Here is a 13,155-nt window from a genome sequence, read left to right on the forward strand (position 1 = left end):
ATACATATATACATATATATATATATATATATATATATATATATATATATATATATATATATATATATATATATATATATACATACATATATATATATATATATATATATATATATATATAGGTATATATATATATATATATATATATATATATATATATCCTGTTTCTCCAACAAGATAGCCTCAAAAGGAAGTCCCAGCCATGTTTTATAGGCATGAAATGAAATGCACTAAGCCCTGCCCCAAATTAAGGCCTGTATTAAAACATGCCTAAATGGGGGAATGGTGGGGGGGCATATATATATATATATATATATATATATATATATATAATATATATATTATATATATATATATATATATATATATATATATATATGACCCCACACATACCCTGTTTCCCCACCAACACCGAGCTTCAATCCAAGTCCCGCCGCCTGCCTGAAGATGCAAGGGGAATTAAGTCACCCCCAAAAAGACAGATGCTAGCCATTTTTGGGGGCTTCAAAAAAAATAAGACCCTGCCTTATTATATGAGAAACACGAGGGTGTGTGTGTGTGTGTGTGTGTGTGTGTGTGTGTGTGCTCAAAAAATAATATATATATATATATATATATATATATATATATATATATATATAAACACACACACACATACATACATACATACATACATACACATATGTATATATATATTCTTGATTGAACTGAGGTGTCCTTTCTGTCCATCAAACATCAGCCCATAAAATCTGGGTTAAAGGTCTACCTTCCAATTCGTGAAAGCTTCTCTACCAACCTGAAATATTAATGGAGGCCATCAGGCCAAGAAGCATTCTCTACTGTTTTCTTACATTGCAGAGTGAAAACATAAGCAACTCCTTACCAGTTAGGAGCTGCGTTGGGGAATTCCTACTGGAGTTACTGTGTGAACTGTACTTCTCCATCAAGGCCAGAAATTCTTTCCTGCAATAAAATAAATAAATAAATAAATATATATATAAGTTGAAGTTGTGATACATTGTTTAATATCTCTTAGAATATGTTGATCTGAGACCTTTCAAGAAATATATGTTTAACTTATTTGCTGTTGCTGAGATAAAGCTAAATAAATAAATAAAGCTAAGCTTTGTGTCTTATACAGCAGTTAACAAATGTACCAATGTACATTCATATCCTATGAAAAACAAGAACAGTGGTATTAAAGATTAGAGAATAGATAACTGAAATAGATTTTCTGTCAGATATGAGACAGTTCCCATCATGTTTCAACTGCAGTGCAGCTGGGTTGCATAATTAGAGGTTGGAAGTTGTGTGTGGCATAGATCAGCGGTCGCTACCGGTGGGCCGTGAGAAAATTTTTGTGGGCCACAGAGAAATCTCACCCCCAGAACACCCCCCCCCAAAGCAATTAATCCAGGCTGTGCAGAAACACAAGGCTGCGCCACCACCACGCCCCGTGGGAACCCTCCCCGCCCACTCACTCCTTACTCGACAAACTTCCCTGCTAAATTGCTATTTTTCCTTTTTCCGACCATCAGCTGTTCATTCTGCTGTGCCGGGAGATTTAGATTAGCTAGGAAGCAGGAAATGGTTGGATTTCTTGCTTTCTAGCTAGTCTTTAGATCTTCACAGCCGAACGTCCCTTAGGACTGAAGATTCTATTATTCAGTGCAGACTCACGGCAAGCAAATTTTATGTGACAGACTGAGCTAGCCGATGGCAGATGGATAGATCACTGAATGATTCTGTGAGCAACTCAATCTGCCTGCCTGCTTTGCCTGATTTTGGGTAAAAGTTGCTCTTTTTTTCAAATAAAAAATTCAATATTTACATGCATGGTGTGTTGTGAGTTAATTTTGTGAATTTGTTGCAAGCAAATTTTATGTGACAGACTGAGCTAGCTGATGGCAGATAGATAGATCTCTGAATGAATATGTGAGCAACTCAATCTGCCTGCCTGCTTTGCCTGATTTTGGGTAAAAGTTGCTCTTTTTTCAAATAAAAATTCAATATTTACATGCATGGTGTGTTGTGAGTTAATTTTGTGAATTTGTTGCAAGCAAATTTTAGTGACAGACTGAGCTAGCTGATGGCAGATAGATAGATCTCTGAATGAATATGTGAGCAACTCAATCTGCCTGCCTGCTTTGCCTGATTTTCGGTAAAAGTTGCTCTCTTTTTTATAATAAATTCAATATTTATATAAATATTTATAATATTTACATACAAGCCATGCCCAGCCAGTCACATGACCACCAAGCCACGCCCACAAATTAGGCCACGCCCACATAACCAGTTAGTGGTCCCTGGGATTTAAAATTATGAGTTTGATGGTCCCTGAGGTCCAAAAGGTTGGTGACCCCTGACGTAGATTATAAATTCATTCTTAAAGACAGGCTTGAAACAGCCAGAATTCTTGATGCACTTTCTTGAAGGCTCTTTTACTTTATAAATTCCAACACAAAATTAGGCTTGCCAAGATGCCCATGATTTCCATGTTGATTTTTAAGGCTGACTAGTAACTTTCCCACATTCTCTCTTGTCTTTTCAAATCTGGAGATCTGTCACCATTCAATGTATCACTAGGGATAAGCAAAATGGATCAATTTCTCTGCCCACAAACAGGAAGAGAAATGTTCTATTTTAGCCGGGGTTTTATTATGGTATTCTCATAGATTTTAACAAATCTATGGCCAGAAAGATCAAACAGCCCAATTCTGGAAATCAGACTTGCTTTTAAGTAGCAAATGCACCAAACCTTTCTAAATGAAAGACACCTTTTCCATAACTACCCAGAAGGCTGGGGATACAGGTATACTTGATCAGAAGGTCTTTTCCATAATACTCATGTCCCCATACTAACATCTGAAGATCTACTCAGAAATAAATCTGATTAAGTTCAATATGGTTTAGCCCAGAGGTCCCCAACCCCTGGGCCATGGCCCGTTCAGAACCAGGTCGTGCAAGCAGTGTGCGAGCATGAGTACAGCTCCACTTGTGCATACGGCTACTGAATGTGCGCGCAGCTCCATTTGTGCGAGTGAGGTGTGTGCACTTGCCCACCATTCATGCAGAACCATCCATTTCCCGCCGCCACTGGTCTACAAAGCTGGAAAGGTTGGGACCACTGGTTTAGTCTATCTCTTTAGGTCAGTACAGGTAGTCCTCGACTTACGATCACAATTGAGCCCAGAATTTATGTTGCTAAGTGAGAATTTGGTTAAGTGAGTTGTTCCCCATTTTACAACTTTTCTTGCCACATTTGTTAAGTCAATCACTGCAATTTTTCAGTTAGTCAAATGGTTGTTAAGTGAATCTGGCTTCCCCACTGACGTTGCTTGTCAGAAGGGTGTAAAAAGGGATCACATGACCCTGGGACACTGCAATCATCATAAACATGAACCAGCTGTCAAGCATCTGAATTTTCATCATATGACCACAGGGATGCTCCAACGGTCATAAGTGTGAAAAATGGTCCTAAGTCACTTTTTTCAGTTCCGTTGTAACTTCGACCAGTTACTAAATGAATTGTGGTAAGCCGAGGACTACTTGTACTCACCTGTTATTACAGGAATATAATACTGTAGTGAGTAGGATCGTTCTGACTAAAATGGATAGATGGAAAAAAGCTTCCAAGACTAGACAGATGTAGGCTATGTAACAATTTGCCAGAGTAAATTTTAAAAGAGTTAAAAGCACATGTTAGTATGAGCCCAATAAAACAAAATTATAAATTAGCAAGATTTCTAATTCTGTTCTGGACTGAGAACTGCTGGAATGCCCGAACTGATTATAAGTAAGTCAGCATTTCTTAGCTAGAAGCAGATTAGAAATCTACAATCTACAGAACAAGAGAAGAAAACCATTTGTGTAAAATTGGCAATTACACAATGAAGTGTGTCCAGAAGCATAGTGTTATTTCACATATTAGGGGAAATTAGCCATTTTTCTTTCAACTGTAACCAATATTTTCTCACTGCAAAATGTTACTCCAGAGTTTAAACAGCAGATAGGAACAAAATGTATTTATTTCCAATGTTTACATTTTTTAATTTTGTCTTTTGCTTCCTAAATGTCTCCAATTATTTCTTTGAATACAGTTCAAGATTTTACAAATCCACCAATTTCCCCCAATCTTTGAGAACAAGCATTTGTGAATTCTGTTGTTTAAAAGCTGTTTTCATGTACAAGGGGTTAGCCAGGTTTTAAAAATCAAGCAAAGACTTGCTTAGAAGAAAACTAGCTTAAAATCCTGCACAATCCTATCCATATAAAGCCTTCAATAGAGGAGCAGTTTCCCTACCATTGCTAGCTAACCTGGTATGCATGTTTTGCTTAGATAATATTTAGTTTGATCTCACAAGTATTATAAATGAATGAACGAATGAGTAAAGCAAGCAAGCAAGCAAGCAAGCAAGCTAGATGGAACTACATCTATACATCCACCCAAGCAGAATTGCAGTTCCGAGAAGGGAAATCAAATTTAGAGAAACGCTGTAAAAATATGATTCTTTAGCAGCAATTTTCTCCATCTTTGCAATGTTTTTCAGAGATAATGCACCTACAACTCCCAGAATCCTTAGATAACTAGGTAGCAATATCAGTAGTTATATTCTAAGCTCATCTGGAAGGCACCAGATTAGAAAATAATGCTCCATGATAATTCTATTCATAACAGTGAACCTGCTACAATTAGCAGACTATAAGTCCACAAATGTAAAACTCACAGATGAGGAAAACAAAGTTTCAGACTTCACTTTTCAAGAACAGATTGCAGGAATCATCACCAGACATGTATTATTCACATCTGGTTTCACTTCTCTATTGATTTTATCAGAGATGATTTATTTAAGTGGGAAAAGGTGCCATTTATTTTTCATTCCGGATTTTTTCAAAAAGGATGAGGATTGTGGATATTTTCTTCTTCTTTCACCTGCAGAAAAACTTGAAAACTTTGCATTTTTGCAGTGAGCTGAGGGAAGTTCCCACACTATTAAAGAAACTCTAATGAAAGAGATTAAATAAAGAGGGGGAAATTAAGGTAGATTGTTATAATGGGGAAATGGTACATCTATCTACACCCAGCCTTGGATCTAGTATAATTTTCTAGGACTTGGGGAAATCTAACATTTCTTACTTTGCATCTTCATCTCGGGCAATAACCAAAGACACATGATTGGTTGCCGATGCCATCTGTAACATGTCAAGAGCTCTGTAAAGTTAAAAGTGAAGAGTTAAATGTACTGATTTTCTCCACTAAGGTGTTACAAAAGCATCACCGTAATGCATTCATTGCATCTAATTGTTTTTGATGAGTTGAATTGATTACATGTTCATTTGTTAAACATATTAAATGTTGGCATAACAAGGACATGATTCATGATTATAGAGATTAAAAATCCCAGACAGTCACACTTGTTAAAGCACAAGTAAAGGAACTTTTTGTCCAAACATAGAGTAGGGCTCTCCTTAAATGTCCTTTTTGCAATCATTGGATTTTGGCAGTGGATATTGTTAAGATAGCTTCCTTTTTTGTCTTGAATAAGCATGAAACAGGCCAGTGACACTTTATCCTATTATATGGCATCTTATCCATGAAGATGTTAAACAAGGCCTAAGCAGTTGGAGGCAAATTATTTTTCTTTCTATATCTGCAGCTAATCTGATCTAAAATACTAATAGGCAATACAAATGTTAGCCATTCCAGTTCATGCTTATAATAATTATTTATTTTTAGATTTTATTCATGAACATTTTTTGAATACAGCATTTTGCCTGGGTATATTATTTACAAAAACACAAAAAATATAGCTAATACTGTAAAAATATTGTCTCATTTACTAATAATAATACTAACAATATAATAATGCATAAGTTTCCTGCTTATAATTAAATGTTAGAACTTACCTTTCATTAGTTACACCACATAATTTTTGGCCATTCAATTCTAAAATCAAATCTCCAATACACATTTGATCTTGAAAAGAAAAAAAATCATGATAGTTAATTACAAATCAGCTACATAAAGAAAACAAAATATTTATTTAGGAAAAGAAAACTGTACACACATACAAACAAACAAAAATCCCACCAGGACAGAAAAATGTCAGAATTACGTTTGATATACTTTCAGCAACATGACAGAGCTACAATGTTAGTAGCTACTTTCTAGATGACTGCTTTCTAGATGACATTTATTTTATTTATATCTTTATATGGAACTTCATAGTAATGATTTAAGGCAATCTTTCATTTATTCTTTTATGCCATTTTCAATGTTTTGTTTATTTTACTATTTTTATATGATCCCCGTTTTAATATAAAAACATTGTCGTAGGGGGTAACTTAACTATCATATGAATCTTAATATCCGACATATCTATTATAATATCTTGACCCCATATTATTGCCTTGCATTAGTGACCTATATATAATATCTGCATTTCTGATTCATTTTTTCACCACCTGTAAAAACGTACCTTATGCACCAGCAACATATGATCAACAATGTTCTACTCAGAGAGGGAACTGGCAGTTTTGCAGTCTTGCCAGCTGATATATAAGGGGTTGGAAGGTGAATAAAAAGCTGCATTTGCATTTCTAGTAAAGAGGAAAGTAAAACCAAGAACTATCCATGGTAATCCAACAAGTTTTGGAACCCCATGGATAGAGATGGCAGGGGGAGGCTAACACATCCCATATTTCCTGTCCTTTGTCCATATTATGGGAAGTAAAACAGGGACGGGGAAGGTGGGCTTAGAGCAGCTTTTCCCCTCTATTTGGTCAACACAGTTGATAGGAAGACTTGATTTTCCTCAAAAGCATCCCATGGTTACCTGGAGCTAAAAGCAAATTCTTTTAATTTCCTGGCTGATTAAGTTATCTTTTTTTTCACATGATAATCCATCCATCAACACAGTTTTTGTATGTATGGCCCAGAGAGAAGTTGCAAACCTGATTAAAACAGGTATATAGTGTGCCTAAAATTATCTCACTTGAATCTAATGTATGAAATCCAAGGCCTTTTTTCCCCCAAATGATAAAATTATTTCCATGAGTGGAACTATGGATGTGGTGACTCCAGCTTTTCCTGTGTAATCTGCTCTAAAAGGTTGGAATTTCTAGAACAGAATGAGGGAATTCTGTAGTGGAAGGAAAGAGAAGATGGTTTGGATGTGTGAATCTTTAATTTAAAAAAAACCAATACGTGGATTGTTACAGCTTTTTTTTTTTTAAAGCAGCATTGCCACCAGTGAATATAACAAGTAATTATTTACTATCTGTAGTAGCTATCCTCTCTGGTAATATCTCCTTTATGAAAATTCCATACTCTTCTTTGGATTGATCTTGACAGCCTCCAATAATTTTAATGCCTGTTGAGCAATTAAAACAAACAAAATGTAAACAGGTTATTTTCTTATTTTCCCCACTGTGATAAACATACCCTGGTAATTGCTAAATAACTGCATACATTATAAATCCTGTCTACATCAGAGTGGACCACCTGCCCAAAACAGTATGGCAATTCTCCAATTTTATTAGAGTAAATTGAATATGTAATCTGGTTACCTAATCCATTTTGGCAGTCTGAAAATGAAACATTGTGTATAGTTCGATGAGTTCCATGTGGGTCTACAAAGGTCCTTTGAAATAGAGAAGAGAAGGTTGATTTCAGAGGGGTTGCAACTTATGAAATAATTGTTTTTAAAAAATTGAAACATGGGGCCTATTATGTTGGTCCAAAGGTAAGAAAAACACATATCTTTAGAAATAGTTATGAATAAGTGATTGAACTCATTTATTTCCTTCCGTTGTTTCCTTCCATCATTTAGAAGGTGATATTTCATTTTTATTTAGATCAGGGGTGTCCAACCTTGGCAACTTTAAGACTTGTGGACTTCAACTCCCAGAGTTCCTCAGCCAGCAAAGCTGGCTGAGGAACTCTGGGAGTTGAAGTCCACAAGTCTTAAAGTTGCCAAGGTTGGACACCCCTGATTTAGATGGTGTGTACTAAAGAAATGTGACACATTTCCTTAGGACATTGTCACCTTGGCAGCACTCTTCTAGTGACAAAAAGCAGGTAAATAGGCAGCATGTTGTACCATGAATGAAAAATGACACTCTTGTGTACTTCTGATCTACGCTGTCAGCTACCTGTCATCAGGCTGATCTGTAAAAATGCTATTTAGTGCACAGGTGTCACTTCTGTCTTCTCTATAACCTTTCAGACTTAAGCTGAAAGATAGGAAGAGGTAAATCATCTTGGACTGTTACTAGAGATTTTTGTAAAAATACGAAAACAGGATGAAGAGTGAACGTGAAAAAGTGAGGAAAGTACACAAATGCACGCTGTAGTTGCAACCTGCTTATCTGGCAACATTTTATTTGTTGTATGTAACAGCCTCCCCGCAATAAACTAGAAGGTTGTTCTAAAGGACTAGCAATGCACGTTTAGTACAGAACTGTACTAAATCATGTACATAGTGGCACAGGAGAAGACAGGAGGATAAATTTGGAATGATATCACAAGGCAATTATTTTCTAATATGTTCCTATAGACAAATTACCAACTAAATCCTTACATTCTGAATCACAATGCTAGGCATCAACACAAGTTACAGCTAGATACTTATGGGCTTTATCTTCTGATTCTGAGTCAAAATTCTTGCTGATTCCATTCAAAACTGTTCCTCCAGAATTGCAACCACACTGGATTATTTTAGCTGTCAATGGTTAAAACTTTGTGCTTACATTTGCATATGAAGGAGGTAAACAGTGTCAATATATCTTATGCATGAGAGACAGTTTGGTGTAGTGGTTTATGCACTAAATTAGAAACCAGGAGATTGTGAGTTCTAATCCTGCCTTAGGCATGAAGTCAGCTGGGTGATAGGCCAATCGCTTTTCCTCAGCTCTAGAAAGCAGGCAAGGGCAAACCATTTCTGAAATCTTGCCAACAGAATTGAAGGGACATGTCCAGGAAATTGCCAGGAATCAATACTGATGCATGCAAAGATTAAAATAATGAATTTAAATACTTCATATTTCTTTATCACCCAGAATGCTTAGATTCATCTACTTTAGCATGCCTATTTCTTTTTCCCAACACTTCAAGTTAAGATTTTAGATTTGATTATTGACACATTGCTTAGGTTTCTAATCTATTCTACCTATTTACCATTTTTTCAAAGCTCTGCAATGAGAAGATAATGCTGAGAAAGTGGTTAGCATTCTGGTACTGGCAAACTGTGTGTTCTAATTAACTTGCAAGTAAAATATCAACTTTTACTGATAGAAGGATGCAGCAATATTTCAGAATACCCATAGACATACAAGATACACTGTGGAGGTTCCACAGATACAAGATACCAAGAAGTGGAATGGCAGACAGCACCATAACATGTATTTTACTTTGGAATCCTTGGTGCTCTCTGAACTTGGTTGTTTGCTTGCAGAGATTTAATTATCCAACTAGTTAACATCATCATCAGTGTAGGTGTGGGTTTTGCTCTCTGTTTATATGTAGTAGCTTGCCCTGCCAGTGTTGATCGGAAAGAGGTTTTCTCCTTGCTAATTCTTTGAGTATGATATTGTTTTCTGCTTGTTTCCCTGGCATTAATTGCTGCTTATGTGGGGATTGGCTGTTGGAGAGGACGTGTGCTGGACTTTTTGTTTCCTTCTTAGTTTTTTCTTCTGTTCTGAATGATGTATAAATATGCTGTATTTCTATGTGTCTATTGATGTCTGATTTATCTGAATGCCAGCCTTCCAGGAATCTCTCAGCATTTTTGGATTTGGTTTGATCTAGGATGCTCCGTTTCCCAGTTTCACTGTGTCTTCTTACAGCTGGTTGATGTTCATGGATGTGCTCTACTAGTCTACTGCCTATCTGTCCTATGTAGTAATTGTTACAGCCACCACGTATTGTAGATGATTAGAGCAGGTCATTTCTAAATTTCTTTCTGATTGTTAAGCCACTGGCAGCTCTTGTGACTTTTGTTTTACTGTTTCCTAGGCAGCATCTCTTATCCACACATTCCATTATCTCCTCTGAATAATAATTCCTGCACAGCTACCCTTGTGGAAGATTGGACTATTATTTTGGTAATGGAGCACTTGGTGACTGTGGGTTGTTTTTAAACAGGGTTGTGTTTTTAATTTTCCATTATTTTTTCTGCTGAAAATGATATCCAGGAAGGATATTGTGTTGTTTTCTTATTCCCTTGTGAATTTTATTTTTTTTGAAGCTTCACAGGGCACCAATGACTCCATAGTTCAGCTCTGAATGACATATATTCTCTTTTATTGGTGTTTTACTTTATTTACTGTTAGTAGGCACAAAAGATGAACACATGACTCTGGAATCTTATTAGCTCAGTATGTAAGAACACAGTAATGTATGCATCTTTTTGTAACATGTTTGAAAGCACATTTCTTTCGTTATGTTTGCATTAACTAGATGTACCATGCTAACATTAATATAGATATGACTTACATATCAGGGTGATTTGAGTCTGGGGATGCCATCTCTGTCAACAAATGTCATTAATAATGGAATATTCCAACAGGATCACAACTAAAACTGACCCTTTGCTGTAAGGCAGAAAAGAACACCATATGCACAATTACAATGGGTTGCCTTCAAACCAATGCAGACACACATTCTTTGACAGTTTGCTTGATACAGCTGGTATTGAATTTACTGAATATTTCTTAGTTTAAAAATAAAATATCCCACATCTTTAGGAGCTTAAGACTGAGAACAATAACAATCTTGGCCACCAAGACCCAGGATGGAAGCTGTAGAGCCAAAAATGGGGATTGGCATCCAAATGATGGTCCCTTTTATACTGGAACGGCTTATTCTGTACTTCCTGACATATCTCTCCTAGCCAATCATTGCAGAGATCAGGTGACTTTTCTTATTTCCAATGAAAACCGCCTTAAATAGGGGTACCAATTGCAATCACAACCACCCTCCAATAACAGAGTCACTCCCACATCTATTCTTTCCTGGGGAAGCCAGCAAACTGGCCAGCTAGTATGCTGATCTCCTTTTTTATTAGCTACCACACTTTTTCTATGATTGCATTCCAGATCAACATTTATATGTATGTGCAGAATGTATCTTGAATGGATGGCAGATGGACGCAATTGTTTGTACTTCTTAGTTTGAATGTAATATTGTCCCTGCCAAACTAGACTACAGATAGCAACCAATAAGAGTCAGTTTGAGCTAGTGGCTAAGGCACAAGGCTAGAAACCAAGAGATTGTGAGTTCTAGTCCAACCTTAGGCATGAAACGTTGGCTGGGTAACTTTGGGCTAATCACTCTCAGCCCAACCCACCTCATAGGTTCTTGTGGAGAAAATAAGAGGAGGAAGGAGTATTAGGCATGTTCACCGCCTTATTTATAAAAATAAAAAGGTGGGATATAAATTAATAAAAAGTAATGCTGTGTGCCATTTAATACAGGTAGTCCTCGACTTACAACAGCTCATTTAGTGACTGTTTAAAGTTACAACCGCACTGAAAACCATTTTTCACACTTATGACTGTTGCAGCATCCCCATGGTGACATAATCAAAATTCATATTCGTATTTATGACCTTTGCAGCGTCCTGGGGTCATGTGATCCCCTTTCTGTGACCTTCTGCAGAAGCAAAGTCAATGGAGTAAAATGGGGCAAACTCATTTAACAAATGTTTCACTTAGCCACATAATTTTGGGGCTCAATTATGTAGTAACTCCAGGACTACCGTGTTTCTCATATAATAAGGCCGGGTCTTATTTTTTTGAGCCCGAAAAAATGGCTAGGCCGTCTTTTCGGGGTGACTTAATTCCCCCTTGCATCTTCGGGGGCGGCGACAGCTTGGATGTTGACCTCGGCGTTAGTGGGGCACTTCATATCGGGTCAATGCAGGCAGCACCATATCCGGGTGTGCAACAAAGTACTTCCTAATGGCAAGCCCCCCACCATTCCCCCATTTTGCATGTTTTAATATAGGCCTTAATTTGGGGGAGGGGTTTAATTTCATTTCGTGCCTATAAAAATGCTGGGACTTCCTATTGGGGGAGGCCGTATTGTTGGAGAAACAGGGTACTTGTACTGTGTACTTAATTAAGCAATATGACGGGAAAGAACAATTGGAGTTCTTTAAAAAATTGTCTTTCAGAAACCCAAAGCAGCATTCTAGCACAGCTCCACCTGCTGCCCACTTTATCCCCAAGGCAACCTTGAGAATAGGTCAGTTGAAAAACTTTGCCTAGTCTCAGGTCACACAGGGAGCTTTGTGGTGGCTAAAGGTTGGTCTCCCCAAGTCCAGCTCCCTTATCCTGCTCATGTCCTTTGATGTACATATCAACTCCTTTGATTCCTAATGAAGTTTGAAACTTTCAAAACAGTTTAACCCTTAGACTGCATTCAAGGCCAGAGCTTTCCCATGATTTCCAGGGGGTGTGTCTGGATAATCAACAAGTCTGCAGTGCATCAGTCCTTTTTTGAAGCTTAGCCTGGGGCACCTAAAATTTGCAGGAAGCAGGGTTGCAAGTGGAGTTTACAATAACAAAACAAAACAAAAATCCTAAAATGCTATATTCAAATAGATCCAGATTCCACATTAAAAAAGATAACAGAAGAGCCAATAAATCAGTTTTAAACTAAATTATTTTTACCTATTTATCAGGGTTGCCAGGGTCCTGCTCAGATAAACCCAGATAAACTCAGATAAACCCCCCCCAAAAAAAGACCAGGTGCCAAAACACACCATAAATGCGTTTTAAACTAAATTGTCTTCACCTACTTAATACCTACAATATAACATAATGTATAGAAAAAACTTAGACTTCATTAATTAAATTTTAAAATAAAAAAACCTAAAAACCCAACAAGGATTGAAAACCCCAGATCTGAATTTAAAAACCCAGCACCGGCAACCTTGGCGGGAAGTTAGCATCGCTCCTGAGGAAGTTAGCATCGCTCGGAGGCGGAGCAAAGAGGCGGCAGGTAACTCAAACGCAAACTTACCCCCTAACGGCCGCCGTAGTCAGAACGTTTTTACCCCAGCGCTGGAAGTTTTGCCAGCATCAAAGTGACGCCACCGCCGGGTTCGACCTTGGGTACCTCTCGCGATAGTTGCTAATAGCGCTCTGCCT

The 13,155-nt window shown here is 37.2% G+C and overlaps 1 protein-coding gene across 12 annotated transcripts in view; it reads right to left on the bottom strand.

Annotated features, from left to right (window-relative positions):
- Nucleotides 1–13,155, bottom strand: part of STXBP4 (syntaxin binding protein 4) — a 102,123-nt gene extending 88,968 nt beyond the window's left edge. For 9 of the 12 annotated variants that reach the window (XM_087956207.1, XM_087956216.1, XM_087956205.1 and 6 more), the window contains exons 1-7: nt 13,028–13,155; nt 10,496–10,593; nt 7,570–7,643; nt 7,278–7,373; nt 5,908–5,977; nt 5,138–5,212; nt 884–963 (exon numbers count right to left, since the gene is read on the bottom strand). In XM_087956207.1, the coding sequence (XP_087812333.1) occupies nt 884–963; nt 5,138–5,212; nt 5,908–5,977; nt 7,278–7,373; nt 7,570–7,643; nt 10,496–10,527 (427 nt within the window). In that variant the 5' untranslated portion in view covers nt 10,528–10,593; nt 13,028–13,155. Of the gene's footprint in view, nt 1–883; nt 964–5,137; nt 5,213–5,907; nt 5,978–7,277; nt 7,374–7,569; nt 7,644–10,495; nt 10,594–12,675; nt 12,989–13,027 lie in introns of those variants that run through there. The other 3 variants (XM_087956206.1, XM_087956215.1, XM_087956213.1) reach the window with 3 other exon arrangements.

Source organism: Notechis scutatus, chromosome 2 (assembly GCF_049901735.1).
Source record: "Notechis scutatus isolate UNSWTSFEM ecotype Mainland chromosome 2, rNotScu1.2, whole genome shotgun sequence".
In the NCBI taxonomy this organism is placed as follows: Eukaryota; Metazoa; Chordata; class Lepidosauria; order Squamata; family Elapidae; genus Notechis; species Notechis scutatus.